This window comes from Oncorhynchus tshawytscha, linkage group LG19 (assembly GCF_018296145.1).
Source record: "Oncorhynchus tshawytscha isolate Ot180627B linkage group LG19, Otsh_v2.0, whole genome shotgun sequence".
NCBI classification, from domain to species: domain Eukaryota; kingdom Metazoa; phylum Chordata; class Actinopteri; order Salmoniformes; family Salmonidae; genus Oncorhynchus; species Oncorhynchus tshawytscha.
The window spans coordinates 26,244,406-26,271,012 of NC_056447.1; the positions used below are offsets into that span (position 1 = coordinate 26,244,406).

Consider the following 26,607-nt stretch of genomic DNA (forward strand, 5'->3'; position numbering starts at 1 on the left):
TAGTTTAAACGTTCAAATCCTGTTGCTGCAGGATTATTTTGCTGTGACAATACAGTTCAAATTAAGATCCTGTATATGTAACTGCTTGTGTGTTGAGATACAACATCCCAAATAATAATGGTGCCCAACAAAGGCAATAAAGAAATCCAATTATACCACTGTCAACACATTCAGTATATTCTCTCAACATAGATTATGTTTACACATTCATTGTGGTATCAGGGCTTTTCCATGACTATTCATACTAAGATCCATTTCATTTTCCACACAGATCATAGATGACAAAACTAAAATGGCGTCCATGTCCTAGGGGACCTACAAGCCTTTACAACAGACTTGCTGTTTGAATCAGTGAGGAGAAGCAGACTAAGAAGGGGAGAAGTCAGGAGAGGAATTTGTGAGAGTGATGGTGAGCTAGAATTATGGATGGGAGAAGAAAGGGCAAGGCTTCTCAGAGTAAGAGGTACAATCACTCTTGCTACACTCACACCTCACTTTTGCTATACACAGCAGAATGCACTTCCTGCCTGCAATTTGCATGCCTTCCTGCATGCAAATTGAATCTGCAATGTCATCGCTCAGGCATAAAAAAGTCCTCCAAACATCTCTTCCGTGAATTGAGGGACTCTTTACATTTATTGCATTTACAAACATTCACACACAACTATTTCATAGTTATAAACTATGCACTAATATTGCATCTAATATTCTTGAACATAAGGATTTCTTTTGGTAAAATGGAGTGAGAAAGCACTAAAAGACACTGTGCAAATACCAGACATGGTAAGATACAGTAATAATTTCCATGCATTGGTAAAAAAATTATTTTCAATGGTAACACTTTTAGTGAATGCATCCAACAAATAAAGCATTCCAGGTAAGGCTGTGCTTGATTTCCAGGGGGGCTGTTCTTGATTTCCAGTGGGGCTGTGCTTGATTTCCAGTGGGGCTGTGCTCTGTATCGCCTACTCAATCTTTGAACGTGAACTTTAATGACAATAAAGAGATGATTATCAACTTATTTAAGATGTCAACATTTAAAGTAATTACACGTATAGCCTACATGATGGGCTGATAAATAATAAATACAATAGCATAAAAATATATATATTTGACTGTGAAATCTTCTGATAAAGTACAATGATGTTGTTTTGCCTCCAAGTGGCCAATACTGTATATTGCATGCTACTCCTGAACCTGCAGTGCACTCAGACTGAACACTTCTTCAAGGCGCTGCATCTGCAACGTGGTCTCAGCATTTCGTATTATTCTGTACGTAAATCCGAGACACTCCTTTAGGGAAGGGAAAGGAGATACCTAGCCAGTTGCACAACTGCATGCATTCAGCTGAAATTATGTTTGTGTTTGTGCATCATCCTTGGTCTCAGAGCATTTCGTATTATTCTGCATGTAAATCCTAGACACTCCATTTAGTATGACATGAACATTTCATATGCTATGTATTCATTTGTTGATGTCCATCATCCATTTTATATTATATGTTACGAATTGCAATTCATACAATATGATACTAATTTGCTAAAAGTACAATATGTTAGGAATGTACAAAACGTATGATATGTTACGAATTCCAAATTGTTGTGGCTAACACTAATGCTAGCTAGCACTAAGGGTTAGGTGTTAAGGTTAGGGTTAAGGTTAGGAATTAGTTAAAGGCTTAAGGTTAGGATTAGGGGAAGGGTTAGCTAACAAGCTAAGTAGTTGCAAAGTAGCTAAAGATGTCTGTGATGAGATTCCAACATTAAATATTTGGATTGCTAGACATTCACATTATACGCACACCTATCCAGCCCGACCAGCCACCTTATTTTTGTTTTTGCTTTCAGTAACCTTCTATTGCTAGGTTTCCATCCAATTGGTGACAGATATTCATGCGAATATTCTAAAATCTGCATAAAAACATTTCCCCACAAGAGATGTGTTTCCGTCAAATTGACTCATGTACCAAATAAAAACCACAAGTTAAATGAGTTTCCATCGCATTTTCAACTGATGGTTTTCTCATGTAAAAATAATACATTACATAGCAAGTGTGCCCACTCTGGTTTAGGCATGAGTGCTCTAGCCAACAGCACCATCTGCATGTTGTTGGCTAGAGCACACGTATAGCCTACATGATGAGATTATTATGGACAAAAGAGATAGATTATTTGTATTTTTCAAAAAGCAGTCAAGCATCGATTATCATGCCACCAGAATAAGACCCTCAATATTTATTGTAAAGGAGCATCAAGCTCATCACCTTGCACTTTCACCACCTGTGAAGTTCATCATATTTTATTTAATCTGTAGCCTAATGGTGCTTTCAACAACTGGAAACTCTGAAAAAATGTTGGTTGAATCATGAACTCAGTAATCTTCAGGTCAGAAAGCCAGAGCTCTAGAAAGAGGCATGAGATCCCGCCATTGAATTCCGAGTTGGATGACCTTTCAAAACAAATTTACCTGTCCGAGTTTTTTTTTTCTCGAGTTCCCAGTTGTTTTGAATGCGCTGAAGTTGGAAGTCGGAGATTATCCAGATCCAGGTTCACAGTTCCCAGTTGTTTTGAACATGGCATAATGCATGCTTTCCAGATGAGTCGTAGTCGGAGGACCACACAACATCACATGACTCCAAGTTTACTTTGATATGATGGTTATTATATAACTATTTGCACATAAAACATTTCCACCAACATTTCTCGCGTAATTAATATTACAGACACAAAAAGATCCCACATTATTTAGAATATTTTGTTTTGTTGCAAGTTTACCGAAGATGTTCTATTTCCATCAGGCCTGTCAATACATGTTTTATCCGACATGTACTTTATTCACATAAAAAGGTTTAATGGAATCCTGGATTGTATTATTTAACCATACCAAACGTAACATACAATATCAGTCTAATTTGAAGGTCCCGGATGTACGTTTACTATATTACGTCTAGTCTATGAGACCAGTCTGCGCTGCGGAGCATGTGGGGGTGCGTTTACTATATTACGTCTAGTCTATGAGACCAGTCTGCGCTGCGGAGCATGTGGGGGTGTGCGGGTTTTGACAGCTACTTCAACTAGCTAGTCCAGTGTGGGAGAACTCAGGAGACAACTTTCCGTGCGTGTCGTCTCGAATATCAGCAATGGCCCTGTTGAAATCTAGCAAGATAATTTCTACCGTCGGACTTCACCCTCCATTGGGTATCCTCTCCATTCGTGCCAGGTAAATAATTTGCTCTTAGAGTAACGTTACTGCTTTATTGTTGTTTTATTGACTAGTCAGCTGGCCAGCTAGGCTGAAAACAATAGACAACTAGTGCAGAGCTAGCAAGCATACTAGTTCTAGCTAGCTAGCAGACGACCCTTTGACTTTCCCCTCAAAAGGAGCAGGCTGCTGTAGCTGGCCAACTCAAGACATATGAACTGCTAGCATGTTAGCTAGCTAGCTAGCTAGTTTTCACAGCCATGTTCATGTAGTTATCATGTTAGTCTAACCATCTACCTTGCCAATATTATAGCGGATTTCATTATGCCTTGTGAAGCTGGTTGGCTATTTGCAACCTCACAACAAACCAAGGTTGTTCAGTGACTGGATAAATGTAAAGGTAACGATGTCAAGGTAACTAGGATCCAGTGATGTGTTTTAGCAGGTAACGTAAAGTGGTTAGCTGATCGCCATACATGAAGTGTCAATACTTAATATTATTTCTTATGATTATAGTAGAGCTGGCAAAAGAGCAAGAACTTGGATGAGTTGAAACAGCCTTGTTAGCTTTCTACACACAGATGTATATGACTGTGCTAAAATCACAAAACGCTAGAAACTAGTTGGCTTGCCTTCCTAGCTAGTGATGTTCACCCTCCACATGACTGGTCAAGCATGTTTCATTACTGTACTGCTGGTGACTGGCTGCCCACTGAAAGATGCTAGATAGGCCCATGAAATTACGTTTAATTGACGCAATAAATGTTGTAAGCCTATGGGCAGAAATATTGCAGGATTACTGAATGTCACCCTTGCAACATTAGTGGTTGGTTGTTGATGCTGCCACACAGACTATCCAGTATGAGTATTTCTGTGTGTGGAAGCAGACTTCAGCCTAATCAAATTGAGATTATTAGGGGATTACCATCACCTAATTTGGATTGAATCCTCCTTAGTGCAAAGGTATCAGACAATGTAATTGGGTGTAAATCGAGTTGATGCAAGTCTGTGATTTACTGTCTATCTTCTACTGGATGTCTCAATCTCCCTCCCTGACTTTTTCAGCTCATGGTGGTCCGAGGTGCAGATGGGTCCCCCTGACCCCATCCTGGGGGTGTCGGAGGCCTACAAGCGGGACACCAACCCCAAGAAGATTAACCTGGGTGTAGGAGCATACCGTGATGACCAGGGCAAGCCATATGTCCTCAGCTGTGTTCGCAAGGTGTGTTCAATCACTGCTTAATGTTTATGATAAATAATCTCATCATATCCATCATAACACGAGAAACTCCCAACTTTCACAAGAGATTAGAAGTTAAACAGACATCAGCCTAGCTGTCTAATCACCTTGACACTGAGAACAGACTTAACTAAACACCTTGGCTTGACTTTGACCCTGTGTATACTTAGGCTGAAGCTCAGATTGCTGCAAAGAAGCTGGACAAAGAATACCTGGCTATTGGCGGTCTGGGGGACTTTACCAAGGCATGCGCCAAGCTGGCTTTGGGAGACGACAATGAGGTTATCAAGAGTGGCAGGGTAAGTCAAGCCTTTCCTGGAACCTCAGACATCCTGATTCCACAGCACAGATTTAGAAGCCTTATTTTTGACAGTTTGTTTATTCCCTGTTCACAGAACATCACTGTCCAAACTATTTCTGGAACTGGGTCTTTGAGAATCGGAGCCAACTTCCTGGTAAGAGCCCTGATCCTTTTGCCTTTTTACATATGGGTAGTTCCATGGTAACAGTGATGCTGAGACTCAGATTGTACACTTTAAAATGTATGTTAAGGAAAAACCAATGATTGTAAAGTTAAACAAACCATACAACTCTATGCACAAGGAAAACTTTTAACAATTTCCACAGAAAATTGTACAAACAAATTTACTTGAAGAACATTGCAGATGCTAAGTTTGGTAACAGAATGATCGTTTGTGGGAACAGAATGACGGCGCAAACTTTGCATCGGCACAGGCTTATTAATGAACGTCTCTTTTCCCTACTTTCTTCATTCTTCCACCCGTCTCAGTCCCGTTTCCATACAGAAGCCAGGGACGTGTACCTGCCCAAACCCTCCTGGGGGAACCATACACCCATCTTCAGAGACGCTGGGATGCAACTGAAGGCATACACCTATTATGACCCAAAGACCTGTGGCTTTGACTTCCAGGGAGCCCTGAATGACATCTCTGTAAGTCATGGCACAGAAGCCTAATCTCCCCCTGTCAATGTGTACAGAAAGTACAATCAACTACTAGATAATTGTATGTCTATGTATTATAGATCTTTTTTTTAAAGTGTTACTGTTTCCTCTTATTCAGAAAATCCCTGAGAAGAGTGTCATAATGCTTCATGCCTGTGCCCACAACCCCACAGGAGTGGACCCTCGGCCAGAGCAGTGGAAGGAGATTGCTGACCTAGTGAAGGTTAACACAGCTGAATATAAAGTTCTCGGTAGCCCTCTGACACCTACAGTGCCTTGCGAAAGTATTCGGCCCCCTTGAACTTTGCGACCTTTTGCCACATTTCAGGCTTCAAACATAAAGATATAAAACTGTATTTTTTTGTGAAGAATCAACGACAAGTGGGACACAATCATGAAGTGGAACGACATTTATTGGATATTTCAAACTTTTTTAACAAATCAAAAACTGAAAAATTGGGCGTGCAAAATTATTCAGCCCCTTTACTTTCAGTGCAGCAAACTCTCTCCAGAAGTTCAGTGAGGATCTCTGAATGATCCAATGTTGACCTAAATGACTAATGATAAATACAATCCACCTGTGTGTAATCAAGTCTCCGTATAAATGCACCTGCACTGTGATAGTCTCAGAGGTCCGTTAAAAGCGCAGAGAGCATCATGAAGAACAAGGAACACACCAGGCAGGTCCGAGATACTGTTGTGAAGAAGTTTAAAGCCGGATTTGGATACAAAAAGATTTCCCAAGCTTTAAACATCCCAAGGAGCACTGTGCAAGCGATAATATTGAAATGGAAGGAGTATCAGACCACTGCAAATCTACCAAGACCTGGCCGTCCCTCTAAACTTTCAGCTCATACAAGGAGAAGACTGATCAGAGATGCAGCCAAGAGGCCCATGATCACTCTGGATGAACTGCTGAGGTGGGAGACTGTCCATAGGACAACAATCAGTCGTATATTGCACAAATCTGGCCTTTATGGAATAGTGGCAAGAAGAAAGCCATTTCTTAAAGATATCCATAAAAAGTGTTGTTTAAAGTTTGCCACAAGCCACCTGGGAGACACACCAAACATGTGGAAGAAGGTGCTCTGGTCAGATGAAACCAAAATTGAACTTTTTGGCAACAATGCAAAATGTTATGTTTGGTGTAAAAGCAACACAGCTCATCACCCTGAACACACCATCCCCACTGTCAAACATGGTGGTGGCAGCATCATGGTTTGGGCCTGCTTTTCTTCAGCAGGGACAGGGAAGATGGTTAAAATTGATGGGAAGATGGATGGAGCCAAATACAGGACCATTCTGGCAGAAACCTGATGGAGTCTGAAAAAGACCTGAGACTGGGACGGAGATTTGTCTTCCAACAAGACAATGATCCAAAACATAAAGCAAAATCTACAATGGAATGGTTCAAAAATAAACATATCCAGGTGTTAGAATGGCCAAGTCAAAGTCTAGACCTGAATCCAATCGAGAATCTGTGGAAAGAACTGAAAACTGCTGTTCACAAATGCTCTCCATCCAACCTCACTGAGCTCGAGCTGTTTTTCAAGGAAGAATGGGAAAAAATTTCAGTCTCTTGATGTGCAAAACTGATAGACAACTGATAGACATACCCCAAGCGACTTACAGCTGTAATCGCAGCAAAAGGTGGCGCTACAAAGTATTAACTTAAGGGGACTGAATAATTTTGCACACCCAATTTTTCAGTTTTTGATTTGTTAAAAAAGTTTGAAATATCCAATAAATGTCGTTCCACTTCATGATTCTGTCCCACTTGTTGTTGATTCTTCACAAAAAAATACAGTTTTATATCTTTATGTTTGAAGCCTGAAATGTGGCAAAAGGTCGCAAAGTTCAAAGGGGCCGAATACTTTCGCAAGGCACTGTAATTCGATCTGGCAACCAAAATATATAACACGTTCTCTTATAATTTTCTTTATTCCAGAAAAGGAACCTCCTGGTGTTCTTTGACATGGCCTACCAGGGCTTTGCCAGTGGTGATATTGACCGTGATGCCTGGGCTGTGCGTTATTTTATTGAGCAAGGCCACAACATTGTGCTTTCTCAGTCTTTTGCTAAGAACATGGGTCTCTATGGTGAGTAATGAGAATCAGACTGGTCATGTTTGAGTATAATGTTGGGGGGGACCAAATTATTTAGTGTTTATTTAAGCTAAGCAACATACCTTGTGTGGTGGTGTCCTCAGGTGAGCGTGTTGGGGGCTTCACTGTTGTGTGTAAGGATGCTGAGGAGGCCAAGCGTGTGGAGTCCCAGCTGAAGATCCTCATTCGGCCCATCTACTCCAACCCTCCCATGAATGGGGCACGCATTGCTGCCACCATCCTCAATACACCAGACCTGTACAAAGAGTGGTGAGTAACAGTCATCCAGTGTCGTGCTTCAATTGTCTCGCAGCAATAAATATGGGCCCAGTTGAGTCACGACTGTTCTCTCTAGGCTTGGGGAGGTGCATGGTATGGCCAACCGCATCATCACAATGAGGGAGCTACTGGTGGCCAACCTGAAGAAGGAGGGCTCCACTCGGAACTGGAAGCACGTCATTGACCAGATTGGCATGTTCTGCTTTACAGGGCTGAAGCCTGAACAGGTAATGTAACTGTCTCTACACGGTCTTATACTATAGTATGTGATTTCCATCGGGTCACTTACTTGTAAAGGAGTCATCAAATGAAACATTGACTATACTATAAGTATCAGATGAGTCATGAGTATAACTGTATTTCAACTTGTGCAGGTGGAGCGTCTTACGAAGGAGTTCTCCATCTACATGACAAAGGATGGGCGTATCTCCATGGCTGGTGTCACCTCTGGCAACGTGGGTTACCTTGCACAAGGTATCCATGCAGTGACCAAGTGAAATGGTCGACCAGGAGTCACACACCATAGTCACCATCAGGACAGAGGGGCGGTAGAGTCAGACAAGAAAAATACGTCCTTATGAAAATTAACTCGCTCCTCAGCTTTCCTTTGGGAAATACTCAAGTAAAGATACCATAGGGTTATTTCTGTTGTCATTGTCTAGATATTGTATGTTGTACTATCTAACTAGGCTTTTAATTGTGAGTCCCCTGGAAAAATTGTGGGTTCCCTGGGGGGGAAAAAATCAAGGAACTCTTGAATCTTTTTGATCCCCCCTCACATCAAAATATCTTATAGATCACACTTCCCAATGAAAGCACAAGTTTAGAATCATGTCTATTGCAGCAAGTCCTCTCATTTAGTTTGAACACACCCTGTTTCTAAAAGAACTGTGCTCAACTGTTGGTTGTAACATGGAAACCAAAGTAATAAGTATTAAGACAATTATTTCAGGTAATTGTATTGAAATATGCGTCTCTGAATTACTAATGATTATCTTACAAAGTTTCTTTCCAAAAGATATCAGGTGCTGAAAAACTTTTGTCAGTGGAACCTGCCTAGGTAATTCTAGTGGAGTCATGGCACTTGTTTTATGAGGGATGATATGTGCTGCATGGAGTCAACGATTGTGATTATCAACTGGCCACAATGTGTGCTAAGGATGTTATTCTGCTGTTGTAATTTATTGTAACAGATGACCACCATCTGCCAATCAACTGCCACATCTCCCACTAATGATGTACCATTTAATTGAACTATGTTTATCTATGGGCTGTATAATGTATGAACTGTTTTGACTCAATTTCAGGAGAATGAAGGGAGTTTTGCTACTTGCACATTGCCTTGTACACATGCCCCCTCATGTGCTTCACCTTCATTGAAAGTCAAATGTAATGCACCTTAAGATTGCCCTCTGACTTTGAGTGGTGTACATTTCTGATGGGCCATGGAAAGCAGAGTCCAGCCAACCTCTAACACAGACTTGCCCTCAAGCCAACCACTGACTTATGGCTTTTACTTTGTGTTGTGAAAGATTACTGGTGGGTTCCACCTTGTAGATTATGGACTGCAGGGCCCCAAACATTCTAAAGCATGTCAGAAGTTTTACCCTTTCAGTCACCTGCTCTGTTGAGGTTGCAGATCTCTGGCCCCATGTGGTCCCAGGAGTTGGAACTCCTTTCTTTTGGTCGAGACATTTGCTTGTTCTAATTAGACACTGATTTTTAACTACTGGAACGGTCATCTTTTTCTGCCCAATGTCACTATTCAAATTAATCTGATGTTCTTTTGAATGGTACTCAATTCTCTGAAATAATCTGATCATGATTTATGTGTACTATAATGTTCTGAGTTTCTCAGATTTGAGTCAGCTTCATTTCATTATTTATGTCTGACCAGTGTTTGTCACTAAAATAAAGATGGTTGCACAGTTTGTAAATGTCAGTTTCTTAGTTTTGAGCAATGACTCAAGCACTAACAATGTCAACTGTATTATTAAAAAGATCGGTAAGGCAACAGGGAAAGGATAAAGTGCAAAAAATGGTTTTAATTCAAGAAAGTCCTACAACTTACCGACACGGACACTCTCCTCTTCAGTGCTTGCAGAGCACTGGAAATGTTAGGTAGAAATACCTTGAGTAGGGTTGCAAAGGGAGGGTATTTTACTGGTAACTTTCAAAGTTTACTAGTAAACTACCAGCATTTTATGAAATGTATCATGAGATCTAGTGGCCTTTTTGGATAGTTCATATTATCATTATCTCTGGCCCACTGTGGCCAATAGACAACTCTAGTGCCCAAAAGCTTATTTTATAATGGTCAGCGCCATTGAGGACTTTAACCATTTTGAAGTAGTAAACTGGATGGGACTTCCTATGCGTTAAGGCTCACATAATTCCATACAGATCAGCAAATAAATTATACTCATGAGGAAACATTCTATGACTGCAGGTGGCAGTAAATCGGCAAACTTTGCTTTATACCTGTTCAAACAACACACTAGATGGCAGTGTGCACCCTTTCAGTTTGTTTGCCAACTCAGAAGTTGTAGAAGAAAATATACTACTTTAAAATGGAGGGCTCAATGGCGCTGCACAGACAGAAGGGGAAACACAGACAAGTCACATATGCTATAAAGCTGAAGCATCCATTTACAATGTTTTGTCATTTTTTTCTGTTTAGGGGTGCAAGGTAAAATTGAGAACAGAGGAGGCATTACGTTACGGAAATATGCAAATACTTGCTACTTGCCAATGGGATCTCACTAGCTCGTGCTTGGCTTTGCCAACCTCCTTGCTGGTCTGCCGACTATACTTAATTTGCTCCCAGTGTAAACGATAGATTAATTATCTTGGTTAGTTATACATATCTTCAGCGCTGCGCAGATGCCATAATGGGACAGACATAATGATGCTTTGTCTATCCAAGTCTACGGTGTGGCATTGTTATAGATCAAATCATTAAATAAGATGATTTAAAAATTAAAAATAGAATTGGCCAAGCTGTAAAGGGTTTCAGCATGACATGACCCCTTATATTTTTTACACACTTGTATTTATTTTACTAGCTATATCTTGTCTTTGTTGTAAATGTTGTGGTGCTAAACTGGTAGCAGTTGTTAAAAAGTCAATAGTTGAAGAGGTGCAGAATTTTTTTTTTTAAATAATAGTACAACAAAAATGCTGACATACAAACTCTTCCTCAATGATGCAGTGCTAAATATCAATTTTAGTAAATAAAACATCCAGAATAGGACCTTTAATTTAAAAAATACGGAATCAATACTATGTCTGATTTTTTTTAAACACACGAGAAATAAAACACAAGAATATACACTATGTACAAGGTCAGTACCAGTACCATATCAATGTGCAGGGATATAGTGGTAGTTGAGGTAAATGTGTACTTGTAGGAGGGGTAAAAGTGACTGGGCAGCAGAATAAATACAAATAATAAATAGTAGCAGCAGAGTAAGTGGTGAATATGTGTGAGTGTGCATAGACTCAGCGCAGATAGTTTGTGGGTGGGCAGCCAATGATTAGCTACTCAGCAGTCTTATTGCTTGGAGATAGTAGTGGTCTCGGAGCTCTAGAAACCAATTTGAAATCAAATGAAATAATATTTGTCACATGTGCTGAATACCTAGACCTTACAGTGAAATGCTTACTTACAAGCCCCTAACCAACAATGCCGTTTAAAACATATGAATAAGAATAAGAAATAAAAGTAACAAGTAGTTAAAGCAGTAAAATCAGAATAGCGAGACTATATACAGGGGGTACCGGTACTGAGTTGATGTGCAGGGCACCGGTTAGTCGAGGTAATATGTACATGTAAGTAGAGTTATTAAAGTGACTATGCATAGATAATAACAGAGAGTAGCTGCGGTGTAAAAGGGTGGGGGGGGGCAATGCAAATAGTCTGAGTAGCCATTTGATAAGATGTTCAGGAGTCTTATGGCTCGTGGTTAAAAGCTGTTTAGAAGCCTCTTGGACCTAGACTTGGCACTCCGGTACCGCTTGCCGTGTGGTAGCAGAGAGAACAGTCTATGACTAGGGTGTCTGGAAAAAAAAATGTTGAGCCTTCCTCTGACACCGCCTGGTATAGAGGTCCTGGATGGCAGAAAGCTTGGCCCCAGTGATGTACTGGTCCGTACGCACTACCTTCTGTAGTGACTTGCGGTCAGAGGCTGAGCAGTTGCCATATCAGGCAGTGATGCAATCGGTGGTGCAGCAGTAGAACCTTTTGAGGATCTGAGGACCCATGCCAAATATTTTCAGTCTCCTGAGAAGGAATAGGTTTTGTCATGCCCTCTTCATGACTGTCTTGGTGTGCTTGGACCATGTTAGTTTGTTGGTGATGTGGACACCAAGGAAATTGAAGTCCTCAACCTGCACCGCTACAGCCCCGTCGATTAGAATGGGGGCGTTCTCTGTCCTCCTTTTCCTGTAGTCCACAATCATCTCCTTTGTCTTGATCACGTTGGGAGAGGTTGTTGTCCTGGCACCACACAGCCAGGTCTCTGACCTCCTCCCTATAGACTGTCTCGTCATTGTCGGTGATCAGTTGTGTCATCAGCAAATTTAATGATGTTGTTGGAGTGGTGCCTGGCCGTGCAGTCATGAGTGAACAGGGAGTACAGGAGGGGACAGAGCACGCACCCCTGAGGGGCCCCTGTATTGAGGATCAGCGTGGTGGATGTGTTGTTACCTACCCTTATCACCTGGCGGCGGCCCGTCAGGAAGTCCAGGATCCAGTTGCAGAGGGAGGTGTTTAGTCTCAGGGTCCTTAGCTTATTGATGAGCTTTGAGGGCACTATGGTGTGGAACGCTGAGCTGTAGTCAATGAATATCATTCTCACATAGGTGTTCCTTGTGTCCAGGTGGGAAAGGGCAGTGTGGAGTGCAATAGAGATTGCATCATCTGTGGATCTTTTGGGGCGGTATGCAAATTGGAGTGGGTCTAAGGTTTCTGGGATAATGGTGTTGATGTTAGCCATGGCCAACCTTTCAAAGCACTTTATGGTTACAGACGTGAGTGCTAAGGGTCGGAGAGTCATTTAGGCAGGTTACCTTAGTGTTCTTGGGCACAGGGACGAGGGTGGTCTGCTTAAAACATGTTGGTATTACAGATTTGGACAGGGAGAGGTTGAAAATGTCAGTGAAGACACTTGCCAGTTGGTCAGCGCATGCTCGCAGTCCACGTCCTGGTAATTCGTCTGGCCCTGCGGCCTTGTGAATGTTGACCTGTTTAAAGGTCTTACTCACATCAGCTGCGGAGAGTGTGATCACACAGTCAAAACTGGAAGGTAGCTGTTATTGGCACAGAGGTTTGAAACTCTCTTTCTTATTGGTCTTTTAACTAATTTGATGTCACCAGGCAAGCCGAAACTCCATCCCACCAAAACAGACTGAAATTTCAGGAGGTCTTTTCAAAACAGCTCTTACACTAAAAGTACATTATCATCATTTTGACAATTTCACAGTTCTAGTCCAACCTCATAGTGTGGAAATATATAAAACACGGGAAATTACGTGTATAACTGCACTGGGCCTTTAAATCATGTGACTAGGCTAAGCCACTTTAGTAAGTCATGGTATGATTACTCACTACATTAGATACGAAGAAATAGCCCACAACAAATCCAAATTTCTCATAATAACCATGAGTAGTGCTTTTAAAAATTGCCGAACGGTAATGGTGACAGGAGCCAGCCGAGGCCTCGGTCTGCGAGTTGTGGAAAGTCTGGTGGCAGGGAGCTCTGATCCGGACAAGATTATTATTGCCACGGCCAGAAACCCGAGCGGGGCCCAGGTAAATAAACACATGCGGAAATGTTATACGTCTTGTTTTGAGCGTATCCTAGGCTACAGTATTGTAACGGCCCTGGGTTGGGTTTATAAGCGCGGAAATCGACTCTGCTGTTTTATTACATTGGTATCAGAAGTGACCAGACCTTACATCCACGACAGTGCGTGTGCTTGGCCGGTGAGCGCGTTCCTGTAAAATGTAGAGTCGCAAGCTAGCGCGAGGACGCGCTCTATGAAAGGAGGGAGTCATTTAACGACCCTGGGTTTATAAGCGCGGAAATCGACTTTACCGCACGAAGATGCTTTTGCGGCACAGTCGATAGCGCGATGGACTTCGGGCTGGAAGTTCGAGGGTTCTGCCTGTTTCATTACAGTATTCATTACAGTATTCTTTATTGGGGATGGTGTTTAAAAAAATATATATTTCACCTTTATTTAACCAGGTAGGCTAGTTGAGAACAAGTTCTCATTTGCAACTGCGACCTGGCCAAGATAAAGCAAAGCAGTTCGACACATACAACAACACAGAGTTACACATGGAATAAACAAACATACAATCAATAATACAGTAGAAAAATCTATATACAGCATGTGAAAATGAGGTGGGTTAAGGGAGGTAAGGCAATAACTAGGCCATGGTGGCGAAGTAATACAATATAGCAATTAAACACTGGAATGGTAGGATGTGCAGAAGATGAATGTGCAAGTAGAGATACTGGGGTGCAAATAAGTAAGATAAATAAATAAATACAGTATGGGGATGTGGTAGATTGGATGGGCTATTTACAGATGAGCTATGTACAGGTACAGTGATCTGTTAGCCTTTCTGACAGCTGGTGCTTAAAGCTAGTGAGGGAGATAAGAGTCTCCAACTTCAGAGATTTTTGCAGTTCGTTCCAGTCATTGGCAGCAGAGAACTGGAAGGAGAGGCTGCCAAAGAAAGAATTGGCTTTGGGGGTGACAAGTGAGATACACCTGAGCCGTGCTACTGATGGGTGTTGCTATGGTGACCAGTGAGCTGAGATAAGGCGGGGCTTTACCTAGCAAAGACTTATAGATGACCTGGAGCCAGTGGGTTTGGCAACGAATATTAAGTGAGGGCGAGCCAACGAGCACATACAGGTTGCAGTGGTGGGTAGTATATGGGGCTTTGGTGACAAAACGGATGGCACTGTGATAGACTGCATCCAATTTGTTGAGTAGAGTGTTGGAGGCTATTTTGTAAATGACATCACCGAAGTTGAGGATCGGTAGGATGGTCAGTTTTATGAGGGTATGTCATGTAACGTAAGGTCTATCATATAGGTCATTTGCATATTCTCAATATTTTTTTACATGTTGATGTAGGCTAACATTTGCTCATACCTTCTCAAACAGACTAATTTTGTATTCGTACAATATGTTACAAATTTACCAAATGTATGATATGTTACAAATTCCAATTTGTTGTGGCTAATGTTAGCTATGCTAGGGGTTTGGGGTTATGGTTAGGCTTAAAGTCATGCGAACGTCTTGCAACCCAAAGGTTGCATGTTCGAATCTTATCACAGACTACTTTTTTGCATTTTAGCTAACTACTTACTACTTTGTATCTACTTTGGACCTACTCAGCATGTTAGCTAACCCTTCCCCTAAGCCTTTGACTTAACTCCTAACCATAACCTTAACCCCTAACCTCGAGCCTAGCCAACGTTAGCCACCTAGCTAGGTTTAAGGTTAAAGGGTTAAGGTTAGGGAAGGGTTAACTAACATACTAAGTACGGTTAGAGGGGAATGGTTAGCTAACATGCTAAGTAGTTGCAAAGTAGCTAAAGTGGTCCGTGATGAGATTCAAACAAGCAAACTTTGGGTTGATAGACAATCGTATACACCCTACCCATCCACCCTTCTGTGTTTTTTCCTTAAGTAACCTTCTGTCTTATGTAACCATACCAAACGTAACATATCATACTAATTTGAGTGTCCCGGATTTACTATTTTATGTCTAGTCTATATCACTGGTGAATGCCGATCTGTCATGTGCAATGTAGTTGTGTGAAGTAATTCTCTGTGTTTTGCAGGAACTCCAGAAACTAGCTGAAAGACATCCAAATATCCATATAATAACACTTGGTAAGAATAATTAAATCAATAACTTTTGTATGGATGATATAATGCTATATAAAAAATCATATTGTTTTCTTACTGACTTTGCCTCCTCTCCAGATGTTATCAGTCAGGAGAGCATAGAGAAAGCTGCACAAGACGTTGACCTGCTTGTTCAGGAGCTGGGCCTCAATTGTCTAATCAACAATGCTGGAATCAATGTTGTCGCCAATTTTGAGACAGTCACGGCTGAGAAGATGTTGGAGAACTTCCACACCAACTCTGTGGCCCCCCTTATGATTACTAAGGTTTCATTTGTTAATTTTTATCTTTACATAAACAAAAATACATGATAGTCCACCTGCATGAGAGAAATAGAAATGTTCTCACATTCTGTATCTCTGCCAGGCTGTCCTACACCTGCTGAAGAGGGCAGCTGCCAAAGGCACGGGCATGGGCATCCATAGAGCTGCGGTCATCAACATGACTTCCTTGTTAGGGTCAGTCGAGCTCAACTGGGGTGACCGGGCCAAGAACTTCAAGTGGTATCCTTACAGAACATCCAAGGTATGTGTATCATTGGTCATTTGACAACCTGATAAATGTGGACAGGTGTCGAGCAGATATAAGCCTGACTAACATAAGTGACATGGCTCTGACAACAAGTTGTTCTGTATTGACAGAGTGCTCTGAACATGGTGACCCGATGCATGGCAGTGGATCTGGAGGCTGATGGCATCCTGTGCATGGGCCTCCACCCTGGCTGGGTACGCACTGACATGGGCGGACCAGAGGTAGGCCTCTATTCTCTTCTCAACAGAGAGAACATAATGCACACTGCATCACAATATCTGTCCCTACATCCGTACTTTTACTATTTTAGTAATAGCCCCATGAGAATAAATAGTCATTTTTTTAGGGAATCATTGATAATGAATAATCTTTAGAATTTCCCCTTTGCATCCAGGCACCTTTGAGTCCAGAGGAGAGCATATCTTCTGTGTTGTCAGTAATTGGTGGATTGACTGAAAAGGATCATGGGTCATTTCTACACTACACCGGGGAGCCACTACCCTGGTGATTGGAATATCACCATGAATGATTTTATAAGTTGTTGGTTTGCACATGTTTATGCTTTGACTATGCAAAGTTGAATGTACTACCTAGATAGCAGTTTTGCATGAAAAAAATGCATCATGTAATGTTCCATATGACATTCAGATTTATTTGCTGTAACACTGAAACTGTATGCCTAGCCTATGTTATTAAAACGAGGCAAGTTAATTGTTCTGTAGGCCTATGTGCAACAGGTTGAAGTGTCGAGGAAGCAAATAGTGGACAGTCTTTTGTTTGTCTTTGAAGGAATTTGTTCTTTCAGCTTAGGATAAGAGTATTTGAAGAGTATTATGAAGATTATTTATTTGTGTCTTTAGAAATATAGTAACATACAGTATCCTGGAAAATAACATTTATCCTCTGTTATTTCCCCTATGACGCATAGTAGGAGTTTGTCTGATGTTAGCTGAAATAAAAGTTATGCACACAAGTGTTGAGAAATGAGGAACAAGGAAGTGGGTGGATATTTTTAAAACCTTCTCTTCCAAATGTTAGGAATACTTTTGCTTTGCTCTAGTTATCTCAGAGAGCTGCATGTCTCTGCACAAAACAAACACTATTAAGACATTTTCAATTCAGAAGTCAATTGTATATGATCACTTAAACATCCAAACACTACTAGATGACTGCTGAAACAATTCAACCCAGGTTTATGTGCATACTATCTTATTCATCTGGTGGCTATTTGGGTACTACATGTGATAAACCTCACCTAGCAGTTGCTTTGCAAATCGTGCTGGTGGAACAATGAGCCAGAGAGGAATAGCTTCAAATGTCAAGGCTGCTTTTGAAGTAAATGAATAAGACAAGCCAGTCTTGGACTGTCAATAGAAACTAATCAGACCTCTTTAACTAGGTGGTGGATAGTCAGGTGCTGTAATAATCAGTGAGTCAGTCCGCCAGAGAACGAATGTATGGTAATGTAAACACACAAATGACAGTGAATGGAGGAGAGGGACAGACAGACTGTGTCATAAGGTATTCAATATTATTTCACAAATATCACATTTCGTTTAGTCTTTTATAATTGTAAATCTCACAGATTGTGTTTGCCAGAGTGTGTCACTGTATTTCTATCTGGCAATTGTAAAGAATGGACAGAATACAGTGAATAAGGAATAAGGATATGGGTGACTTCATTGTTATACACTTGTAAATAATGTGTAATAATATGGTATTGGGGAGCCACTTGCTTTGAAATATATCTTTAGCTTACTTCTCTAATATATACTGAACAAAAATATAAATACAACATGCAGCAATTTCAAAGAAGTTACTAAGTTACAGTTCATATAAATCAGTCAATTGAGATACATTCATTAGGCCCTAATCTATGCCGTTCACACGATTGGGCAGGAGTGCAGCCATGGGCCCACCCACTCGGCAGCCTGGCCCAGCCAATCAGAAATATTTTTTTCCCCACAAAAGGGCTTTATTACAGACAGAAAGATTCTCAGAACCCCCCCCACCCCCCCTCAGATGATTCCTGCCGGTGAGGAAGCCTGATGGGGAGGTCCTGGACTGGCGTGGTTACACGTGGTCTGCAGTTGTGAAGCCGATTGGACATAATGCCACATTTTCTAAAACAACTTTGGAGGCAGTTTATGGCAGAGAAATGAACATTAAATTCTCTGGCAACAGCTTTGGTGGACATTCCTGCAGTCAGCATGCCAATTACACGCTCCCTCAAAATTTGAGGCATCTGTGGCATTGTGTTGTGTGGCTAAACTGCACATTTTAAAGTGGCTTTTTATTGTCCCCAGCACAAGGTGGGGGATATGCCACACCTGTCAGGTGGATGGATTATCTTGGCAACGGAGAATTGCTCACTAACAGGGATGTGAACAAATTTGTGCAGCAAATTTAAGATAAATTAGCTTTTTGTGCTGTATGGAAAATGTAGGGGATTTTTCTTTTCAGCTCATGAATTATGGGACCAACACACGTTTATATTTTTTGTTCAGTGTAATTTTCTTGGTTATGAAGGAGTTGTTATACAGCAACACTAACTAAAGAATGTTGTCTCGCTATAGCAGGGAGGGCCAAATTTTCTGAGCAAAATAAATAAATAAATAAATTGTATTTTTTTAAATGTTCATTGCTAGCCATAAAAGACTGAAAACACCAGGGAATCAGCTCCAAGTGATTCTAATTTTGGAAGTCTGTTTCCAAGTATTCCCACGCATAATAGAGAGATACATGTGATCGTATACAAATGTAAGCAAGGTTTGAAATTATAATGTTTTAGTCAAGTATTATATCTGTTTGGGCTTCTTGCCGTCAATTTACAGTCTACAAATTAGATGTAATTATGTTCCGGCCCCCTGACCACTCAAGATAAAATCGGCCTGCAGCTGAATCTAATTGATGATCCCTGCTCTATAAGGTTAAATGTCCATCAATAATATGAACGACAGATGGGAGACAAGGACGATGTTCAAGTAGCAATGTTTTCCATAGGTGAGATTTTAGTTTCATTTCCAGAAGGAGACTAGCCGAAAGGTTGTTACTGGTTCCTACCGAAGTCGTTTAACCATTGAGAATTGCACTCATTTTGCATATAGGATACGAGAGTGAATATATGATTTGAATAGACCATTAGAAGTGTTGAAATTATATGGAGTCCTGCTATACAGGACTTCACATGGCTGAGAGACATGAATTTCCTTGCCACCACGGACCTGTCCATTGGGGACCTACGTATGCCCTTCACTGAAGAGGTCAAGTACTGTATCCTGGGAATCTCTGCAGCCCTCTTCCTGATTGCTCTGAGCATTCTGGTGTGGCAATTATACCGATACCGCTCATATGCTCCAAGGAAACCTCGTAAGTTAACTAAAACTAATCTAAGTTATCAGTTGGCTTTTTGTCAAACCATAGAGGTCAAACACCAATATACAGTAGAATTAGATCGAGTAAAAATTGAAGTACTGAACAGCAAACTCCTACATTTTTGGGATAAGACTTTGGCTCATGCTGCTATATTTCTATTCACTGCAGTTGATGAGTTACTTTCATCTGATGGCAAGCCAGCAAAGACTGGAGTCTTCCACACAGAAACCCAGAGGCCTAACTTTAAGGTAAGAGCTCTCTATTACTTGTACCCATTAATTCCTTTCTCACAAGGAACACTCTCCATTTAATTTGTCTACATTGCTATCACTGACACATTGAGCCACAAGCTTCTACTAATATCTTTCCACCCATGTTGTTCTTGGATTTTATTTATCTGTTATTTTACCAGGTAAGTTGACTGAGAACACATTCTCATTTGCAGCAACGACCTGGGGAATAGTTACAGGGGAAAGGAGGGGGATGAATGAGCCAATTGTAAACTGGGGATTATTAGGTGACCGTGATGGTTTGAGGGCCAGATTGGGAATTTAGCCAGGACACCAGCGTTAACAACCCTACTCTTACGATAAGTGCCATGGGATCTTTAATGACCTCAGTCAGGACACCCATTTAACGTCTCATCCGAAAGACGGCACCCTACACAGGGCAGTGGGATATTTTTTTAGACCAGAGGAAAGAGTGCCTCCTACTGGCCCTCCAACACCACTTCCAGCAGCATCTGGTATCCCATCCAGGAACTGACCAGGACCAACGATGCTTAGCTTCAGAAGCGATCCAGCAGTTGTATGCAGGGTGGTATGCTGCTGGCACAGTTTTCTCTCAATGTTGCCTACCATAGTCCGTTTTCACACATTGTAATATACAGTGAGAGATAGAGTTCACAAACTAGGGTTAGTCATGTGAATTAGATTGGGACTGTAGCGTTTTTGTCAAATAACCCTACAGCCTACAACAACAAATGAATTCAATGCATTTACATCTCAAAAACTCACTCTTAAAAACACACTGAAACAGATATAAGGACCATATCTGTTCCCCAGGTGGAGAAGCTCCATGAAGAGGCGCGGAGGTTGAGCAATTGCCTGTCCATGGGCAGCCATGTGGAGTTGCTCAGCCTGGAGGATCAGCAGGAAGAGGTGGTGGTGCAGGGCTCCCTGCGCTTTTCCCTCTACTATGACCAGCTGCAGTCCAGACTGGTGGTCACCCTTCTGGAAGCCTGGGGTCTGCCAGTGAGGGACTTAAGTTGCAGTGTGGACCCCTTTGTGAGGGTCCGGCTGCTATGGGCCGGGCAGGAGAAGGAGAAAGAGGAGCAGTCCTCTCCTTCGCTGCAGTGTGTGCTCCATGAGTGGCAGTCCCATATGGTGAAGGACAGCAACAGCCCAATGTTTGGGGACCAGTTCTCCTGCTCTCTGGAGGAGGAGGATGTCCCTCACATCACCATCAGGTTTGAGGTACAGAACTGAGAGAATTATTTGAATTACATTGACAAGCTAATTAGATCAGATTGCAACATCTTTTTCTCTTTTCCGCAGGTTAAAGACTTTGGTAAATTCTCCAGGCATAGGATCCTGGGAGAGGTCAGAGTTCATCTGTGCGATATGGAAATCTCATACCCTCTTGAAGTCATCAAGGACCTACAGGCACCACAGAAGGTGGGTGATACACTCTATCTGGATCTATGTGTAAAAAATTATATCAATCCTGTCTGTGTACTGTCTTGACTTCAGTAATACATTATTATAATTTCCAGGACCTGGTTGGAGAGGTGCTTCTCTTTATGAAGTATCTCCCCACCCTCCAGAGGCTAGAGGTTGGTCTGCTGAAAATCAGGGCACCACCTCAGCCAAGTAAAAAAAATCAAGGTAAATGCCACTTTTCTTGTCTGATAAACTCATTATTGAGCTGAAGTTGCATACTGTTGCATTGTAGATGAAGGTTCTGTTGACTCTGTTCACAGCACTGTATGGCAAGATCAGTGTCCTCTGCAACCAGTTCAAGCTGCGGCACCAGAAGTCCACTGTTAAGACCTGGAGGGAAGTGACCGTCTTCAACGAAGTCATGATGTTCACACTGCCAGACCCACAGATCAGGGAGTGCTGCATTGTGGTCTCAGTGTACGAGATCCCTGCAGCCAAGAAGTCATCCAAACGCCTGGTTGGCCAGGTCACCTTTGGAAAGGGAAAGAGCTCAGAGGATGAACACTGGAGTTTGATGATGCGATCAATTCGTCAGCCAATAGCAAAGTGGCATCAGCTCTTAATCTGAGGCTGGCCAGGCCAGTCTACCTACTTTGACTATGTTCTTGTGATGCACAGCATATTGGAAATGTGTGAAGGATCAGCATTACAGGGGATTTACACTGACATTTAGTTTTTCAAGCTATTTCTCACAACTGATATCACCTATCTATGAAATATAGACTACTATATTGAAATTGTGTGGATAAATAATACATTCCAGCTGCTCACCTGATATGAGCAGTGCCTGATCACCTGTGAATAACAGAAGTATTACCAGTAGGCTAAGTATTTAACGTTGCGCTGCACCCCCCCTTTTTAGGAACACTAGAGGGTACTCTTACTCAGTAGTTCATTTCTTGAAGAAATCTCCCACGAGCAGTTTAGGCACTTTCAAGGTACTTCAATTTCTTCTAGAAAATTGGTGCAGACAGTGGCGTCATGCCCATAGGGGGAATTTTGTTTTTTTAAGATGTTAAATTAATTTCTAAACTAAATTTCAAGCCCACATTTTATCATAATTATTTATAAAAAGATCTGTCAGCTGTATTTTGTGGAGGGAACACACTGACTGGACTAGGCGAAGAATAACCCCCATACCCCATTCTCCCTGGTAAGTGGTTCCTTCCAAGGTGCACAGAGCAAAAAGATGCCTAGGCAGGATGCTAGATAGTGCGTGCAGTATCATCAGTGGAGGGGAGACTCACTGGGCATAGACGTCAATTCAACATCTATTCCACGTTGATTCAATGTTATTTCATTGAAATGACGTTGAAACAACGTTGATTCCCCCAGTGTGTGCCAAGTGGAGAGAGAGTAGAGTGACACACACAGCGTTTGATTTGATTTTATCTGCCGGTGATGGGCAGGAAGTATGTTTGTAAATTAATTTGATCAAGCTATGTATCCTATGCTTCTTACGGAGCCTTCATGATGAATAAATAAAACAAAACTGTTTTGTTTCTCTATAATACTAGCCACCTAACAATTTGATGAAGTTGGCTTTAGATATCCAGCTGGATAGGTTCCCAATCTCCCAACCTCATAACTAGCTACCAAGCAATTTCAAGCTATCAATCAAGTTAGAGTAGCTTGTCTAACTATCTTAGTTAAGATAAACAATGCAGAAGAAAAAATAAATAAATAAAATATATATATATATATATTAGAATTAGGCATTTTTGCCGTGTTAGAAAAATACTAAATTCTCAGGTGTTTGAAAAATGCAAGAACAGAAGAGTTGTCGGAGTTCAGACCGCAACCCCAAAACATGTGCTTCCCCAATCACAAAATGAAACTACAAAATCTCTCCAAACACTGTGAGCTGTTGATGTGAGATTAGTGGTCAACTTGCATCTCACCCTGTCAAGGCCATTCCCAGCCATTCCCACCCCTTTTCCAGGCCAATGTGCTGTTAGCTCTTGCTAGCTGCCACCCTCTACCTACTACCTCCTGTGAACAAGCAGAGGCCTGAGAAAATACACTTAGAGACCTTGAGATGGAAGGGACCTTCAGCCGTGCCTTTAGAGGGGCTGCAGTCTACAGGCAATTACTGTCCAGTGTCCACACTCCTAATGAAGTACAGCTCTCAGGGGTAATGCAGGTCAGTGACCTGCCGCAGTGGGGGGATTCTGTCCATTCTACTAAGGGTTTTGCACAGCCCAATATGCACAGTCATAAGGCTTTTTAAAACCTCTTAAATGTAACTAAATGTAATTGTAAGTGTAATCTACGTAATCCCCCCAAAGTAATTATTTATCATGAGAGGGACATAAACAATAACTAGTAATGCTGCATACTCCAAGAAAGGTTACAATTATTTTTTATAAATTGCTGAGATTTAGTCACTTTTGAGGACACAAGCTCGAGTACATAGTACAAATATGAAAAGGAGGGCCGAACATGCCCATTCACATTGACGGGGCTGTAGTGGAGCGGGTCGCGAGTTTCAAGATCCTTGGTGTCCACATCATCTGCAAACTATCAGGGTCCAAGCATACCAAGACAGTCGTGGAGAGGGCACAACAACACATTCTCCCCCTCAGGAGACTGAAAAGATTTGGCATGGGTCCCCAGATCCTTTTCCTACTTACAAAGCATGTAGACGTCTGTCATTTTTATCATAGGTACACTTCAACTGTGAGAGACGGAATCTAAAAAAAAATCCTGAAAATCGCATTTAGATTTTTTAGTAATTAATTTGCATTTCATTGCATGACATAAGTATTTGATATATCAGAAAAGCAGAACTTAATATTTGGTACAGAAACCTTTCTTTGCAATTACAGAGATCATACGTTTCCTGTAGTTCTTGACCAGGTTTGCACACACTGCACCAGGGATTTTGGCCCACTCCTCCATACAGACCTTCTCCAGATCCTTCAGATTTCAGACCTTGAGATGCTTCTTACGGAGCCACTCCTTAGTTGCCCTGGCTGTGTGTTTCGGGTCGTTGTCATGCTGGAAGACCCAGCCACGACCAATCTTCAATGCTCTTACTGAGGGAAGGAGGTTGTTGGCCAAGATCTCGCGATACATGGCCCCATCCATCCTCCCCTGAATACGGTGCAGTTGTCCTGTCCCCATTGCAGAAAAGCATCCCAAAAGAATGATGTTTCCACCTCCATGCTTCACGGTTGGGATGGAGTTCTTGGGGTTGTACTCATCCTTCTACTTCCTCCAAACACGTCGAGTGGAGTTTAGACCAAAAAGCTCTATTTTTGTCTCATCAGACCACATGACCTTCTCCCATTCCTCCTGTGGATCATCCAGATGGTAATTGGCAAACTTAAGACGGGCATGGACCTTGCGTGCGCTGCAGGATTTTAATCCATGACGGCGTAGTGTGTTACTAATGGTTTTCTTTGAGACTGTGGTCCCAGCTCTCTTCAGGTCATTGACCAGGTCCTGCCGTGTAGTTCACGAGGTGAGATCTTGCATGGAGCCCCAGACCGAGGGTGATTGACCGTCATCTTGAACTTCTTCCATTTTCTAATAATTGCACCAACAGTTGTTGCCTTCTCACCAAGCTGCTTGCCTATTGTCCTGTAGCCCATCCCAGCCTTGTGCAGGTCTACAATTTAACCCCGATGTCCTTACACAGCTCTCTGGTCTTGGCCATTGTGGAGAGGTTGGAGTCTGTTTGATTGAGTGTGTGAACAGGTGTCTTTTATACAGGTAACAAGTTCAAACAGGTGCAGTTGATACAAGTAATGAGTGGAGAACAGGATGGCTTCTTAAAGAAAAACTAACAGGTTTGTGAGAGCCAAAATTCTTACTGGTTGGTAGGTGATCAAATACTTAAGTCATGCAATAAAATGCTAATTAATTACTTAAAAATCATACAATGTGATTTTCTGGATTTTTGTTTCAGATTCCGTCTCTCACAGTTGAAGTGTACCTATGATAAAAATTACAGACCTCTACATGCTTTGTAAGTTGGAAAACCTGCAAAATCGGCAGTGTATCAAATACTTGTTCTCCCCACTGTACATGTACAAATGACCTCGACTAAATTGTACCCCCGCACATTGACTCGGTACTGGTACCCCATATATATAGCCTCTGTATTGTTAATTTAGTGTGTTACTTTTTATTAAATTTTTTACTTTAGTTTGTTTAGTAAATATTTTCTTAACTCAATTTCTTGAACTGCATTGTTGGTTAAGGGCTTGTAAGTAAGCATTTCACCGTAAGGTCTACACTACACCTGTTGTATTCGGCACATGTGACAAATACAATTTGATTTGATTTGTATATGTAATGTTTTATATGATGTATTTCCTATTCAACAAAACTGTATGAATAGGAGTGGCAGGGTAGGCAGGGTAGCCTAGTGGTTAGAGCGTTGGACTAGTAACCGCAAGGTTGCAAGTTCAGACCTCCGAGCTGAAAAGGTACAAATGTGTCTTTCTGCCGTCATTGAAAATAAGAATTTGTTGTTAACTGACTTGCCTAGTTAAATGAATAAGGTTTGAAAGGACTTACATTTTTTATAAATCAAATAATACAACTATAAGATTTCACCTTCTACAGTGTTAGAGAAAATGTGCATATTTTCTAAAGGTCTCTCTTGATCAAAACGTCTGCCCCCATCTCTGTGAATGTCTCACAGAGCTCTAGCTTAGCTTCCTGAACTCATTTGTCTATGACAAACAGAAAGTGTTATTTGCCTTAAATCTATGAATTATTTTTAGATTAGCCTACTAGCTATAAATCAATCTCTGAATGTGCTTCACCAACAAAACCACTCTCTCCTACTGCTGATTCATATGCCTTATTCATCCCATCTTCCAGTGGTGTCAGATTTCACATCCTGCTTCATTCAGTCAGTAGAGACACTCACTCCTGTGTCCATTAGAACAAGGGCTACTGCTCTATGCAAGCCATTTCAATCAACGGTGTCCACAGATTGGAACTGTTACCAGAACCATGCAGGTCCCCTAAACAGGGGACTTTAAATCAAATAGGTTTTATGTGGACCTGCAGCTCTACATTTCATAGTTCCCTTCTCTAGGAACAATGAAAAGTTACTCTCATTATAATGTTGATTGATTCAGACTGTGCAGCAATACAGAATATCTGTCTCAAAATAGTAAACATAATTATGTTATGTCATTGTCATCAGCCGCTCTGCCATTTTGTTAATTGCTCTGCGTGAAATTAGAAGTAAACATTTAGTCACTGCTGTTAACCGCTTTCCTCGTTGGATTGCCA

At 41.5% G+C, this 26,607-nt stretch overlaps 3 protein-coding genes across 3 annotated transcripts; all 3 read left to right on the forward strand.

Annotated features, from left to right (window-relative positions):
- Nucleotides 1-3,017: 3,017 nt before the first annotated feature.
- got2a (glutamic-oxaloacetic transaminase 2a, mitochondrial) lies at nt 3,018-9,720 on the forward strand. Its single transcript, XM_024379426.2, has 10 exons — nt 3,018-3,219; nt 4,267-4,423; nt 4,612-4,740; nt 4,837-4,896; nt 5,232-5,393; nt 5,524-5,628; nt 7,354-7,504; nt 7,615-7,780; nt 7,866-8,016; nt 8,164-9,720. The coding sequence occupies exons 1-10, from the start codon at nt 3,140-3,142 to the stop codon at nt 8,284-8,286; spliced, it is 1,284 nt and encodes a 427-aa protein (XP_024235194.1). The 5' UTR covers nt 3,018-3,139; the 3' UTR covers nt 8,287-9,720.
- Nucleotides 9,721-13,349: 3,629 nt separating this feature from the next.
- Nucleotides 13,350-17,242, forward strand: si:dkey-12e7.4 (uncharacterized protein LOC558132 homolog). Its single transcript, XM_024380324.2, has 6 exons — nt 13,350-13,601; nt 15,658-15,709; nt 15,803-15,990; nt 16,091-16,249; nt 16,366-16,476; nt 16,650-17,242. The coding sequence occupies exons 1-6, from the start codon at nt 13,386-13,388 to the stop codon at nt 16,761-16,763; spliced, it is 840 nt and encodes a 279-aa protein (XP_024236092.1). The 5' UTR covers nt 13,350-13,385; the 3' UTR covers nt 16,764-17,242.
- Nucleotides 17,243-19,455: 2,213 nt separating this feature from the next.
- On the forward strand, nt 19,456-21,919 carry syt19 (synaptotagmin XIX). Its single transcript, XM_024380416.1, has 6 exons — nt 19,456-19,624; nt 19,799-19,878; nt 20,695-21,105; nt 21,187-21,306; nt 21,405-21,501; nt 21,612-21,919. Exons 1-6 carry the CDS (start codon nt 19,456-19,458, stop codon nt 21,917-21,919), a joined length of 1,185 nt encoding a protein of 394 aa, XP_024236184.1.
- Nucleotides 21,920-26,607: the final 4,688 nt, after the last annotated feature.

What these genes read in the sequence shown, in the direction of transcription:
- got2a (XM_024379426.2), top strand. Translation starts at nt 3,140, where the DNA reads ATGGCCCTGTTGAAATCTAGCAAGATAATTTCTACCGTCGGACTTCAC. An exon ending in TAAGAACATGGGTCTCTATG is followed by an intron (nt 7,505 to 7,614) that starts GTGAGTAATGAG and finishes TGGTGTCCTCAG; the next exon opens with GTGAGCGTGTTGGGGGCTTC. An exon ending in CCAGACCTGTACAAAGAGTG is followed by an intron (nt 7,781 to 7,865) that starts GTGAGTAACAGT and finishes TGTTCTCTCTAG; the next exon opens with GCTTGGGGAGGTGCATGGTA.
- si:dkey-12e7.4 (XM_024380324.2), top strand. Translation starts at nt 13,386, where the DNA reads ATGATTACTCACTACATTAGATACGAAGAAATAGCCCACAACAAATCC. An exon ending in GAAACCCGAGCGGGGCCCAG is followed by an intron (nt 13,602 to 15,657) that starts GTAAATAAACAC and finishes TGTGTTTTGCAG; the next exon opens with GAACTCCAGAAACTAGCTGA. An exon ending in CCCCCCTTATGATTACTAAG is followed by an intron (nt 15,991 to 16,090) that starts GTTTCATTTGTT and finishes TATCTCTGCCAG; the next exon opens with GCTGTCCTACACCTGCTGAA.
- syt19 (XM_024380416.1), top strand. Translation starts at nt 19,456, where the DNA reads ATGAATTTCCTTGCCACCACGGACCTGTCCATTGGGGACCTACGTATG. An exon ending in CCCAGAGGCCTAACTTTAAG is followed by an intron (nt 19,879 to 20,694) that starts GTAAGAGCTCTC and finishes TCTGTTCCCCAG; the next exon opens with GTGGAGAAGCTCCATGAAGA. An exon ending in CAGGGCACCACCTCAGCCAA is followed by an intron (nt 21,502 to 21,611) that starts GTAAAAAAAATC and finishes CTCTGTTCACAG; the next exon opens with CACTGTATGGCAAGATCAGT.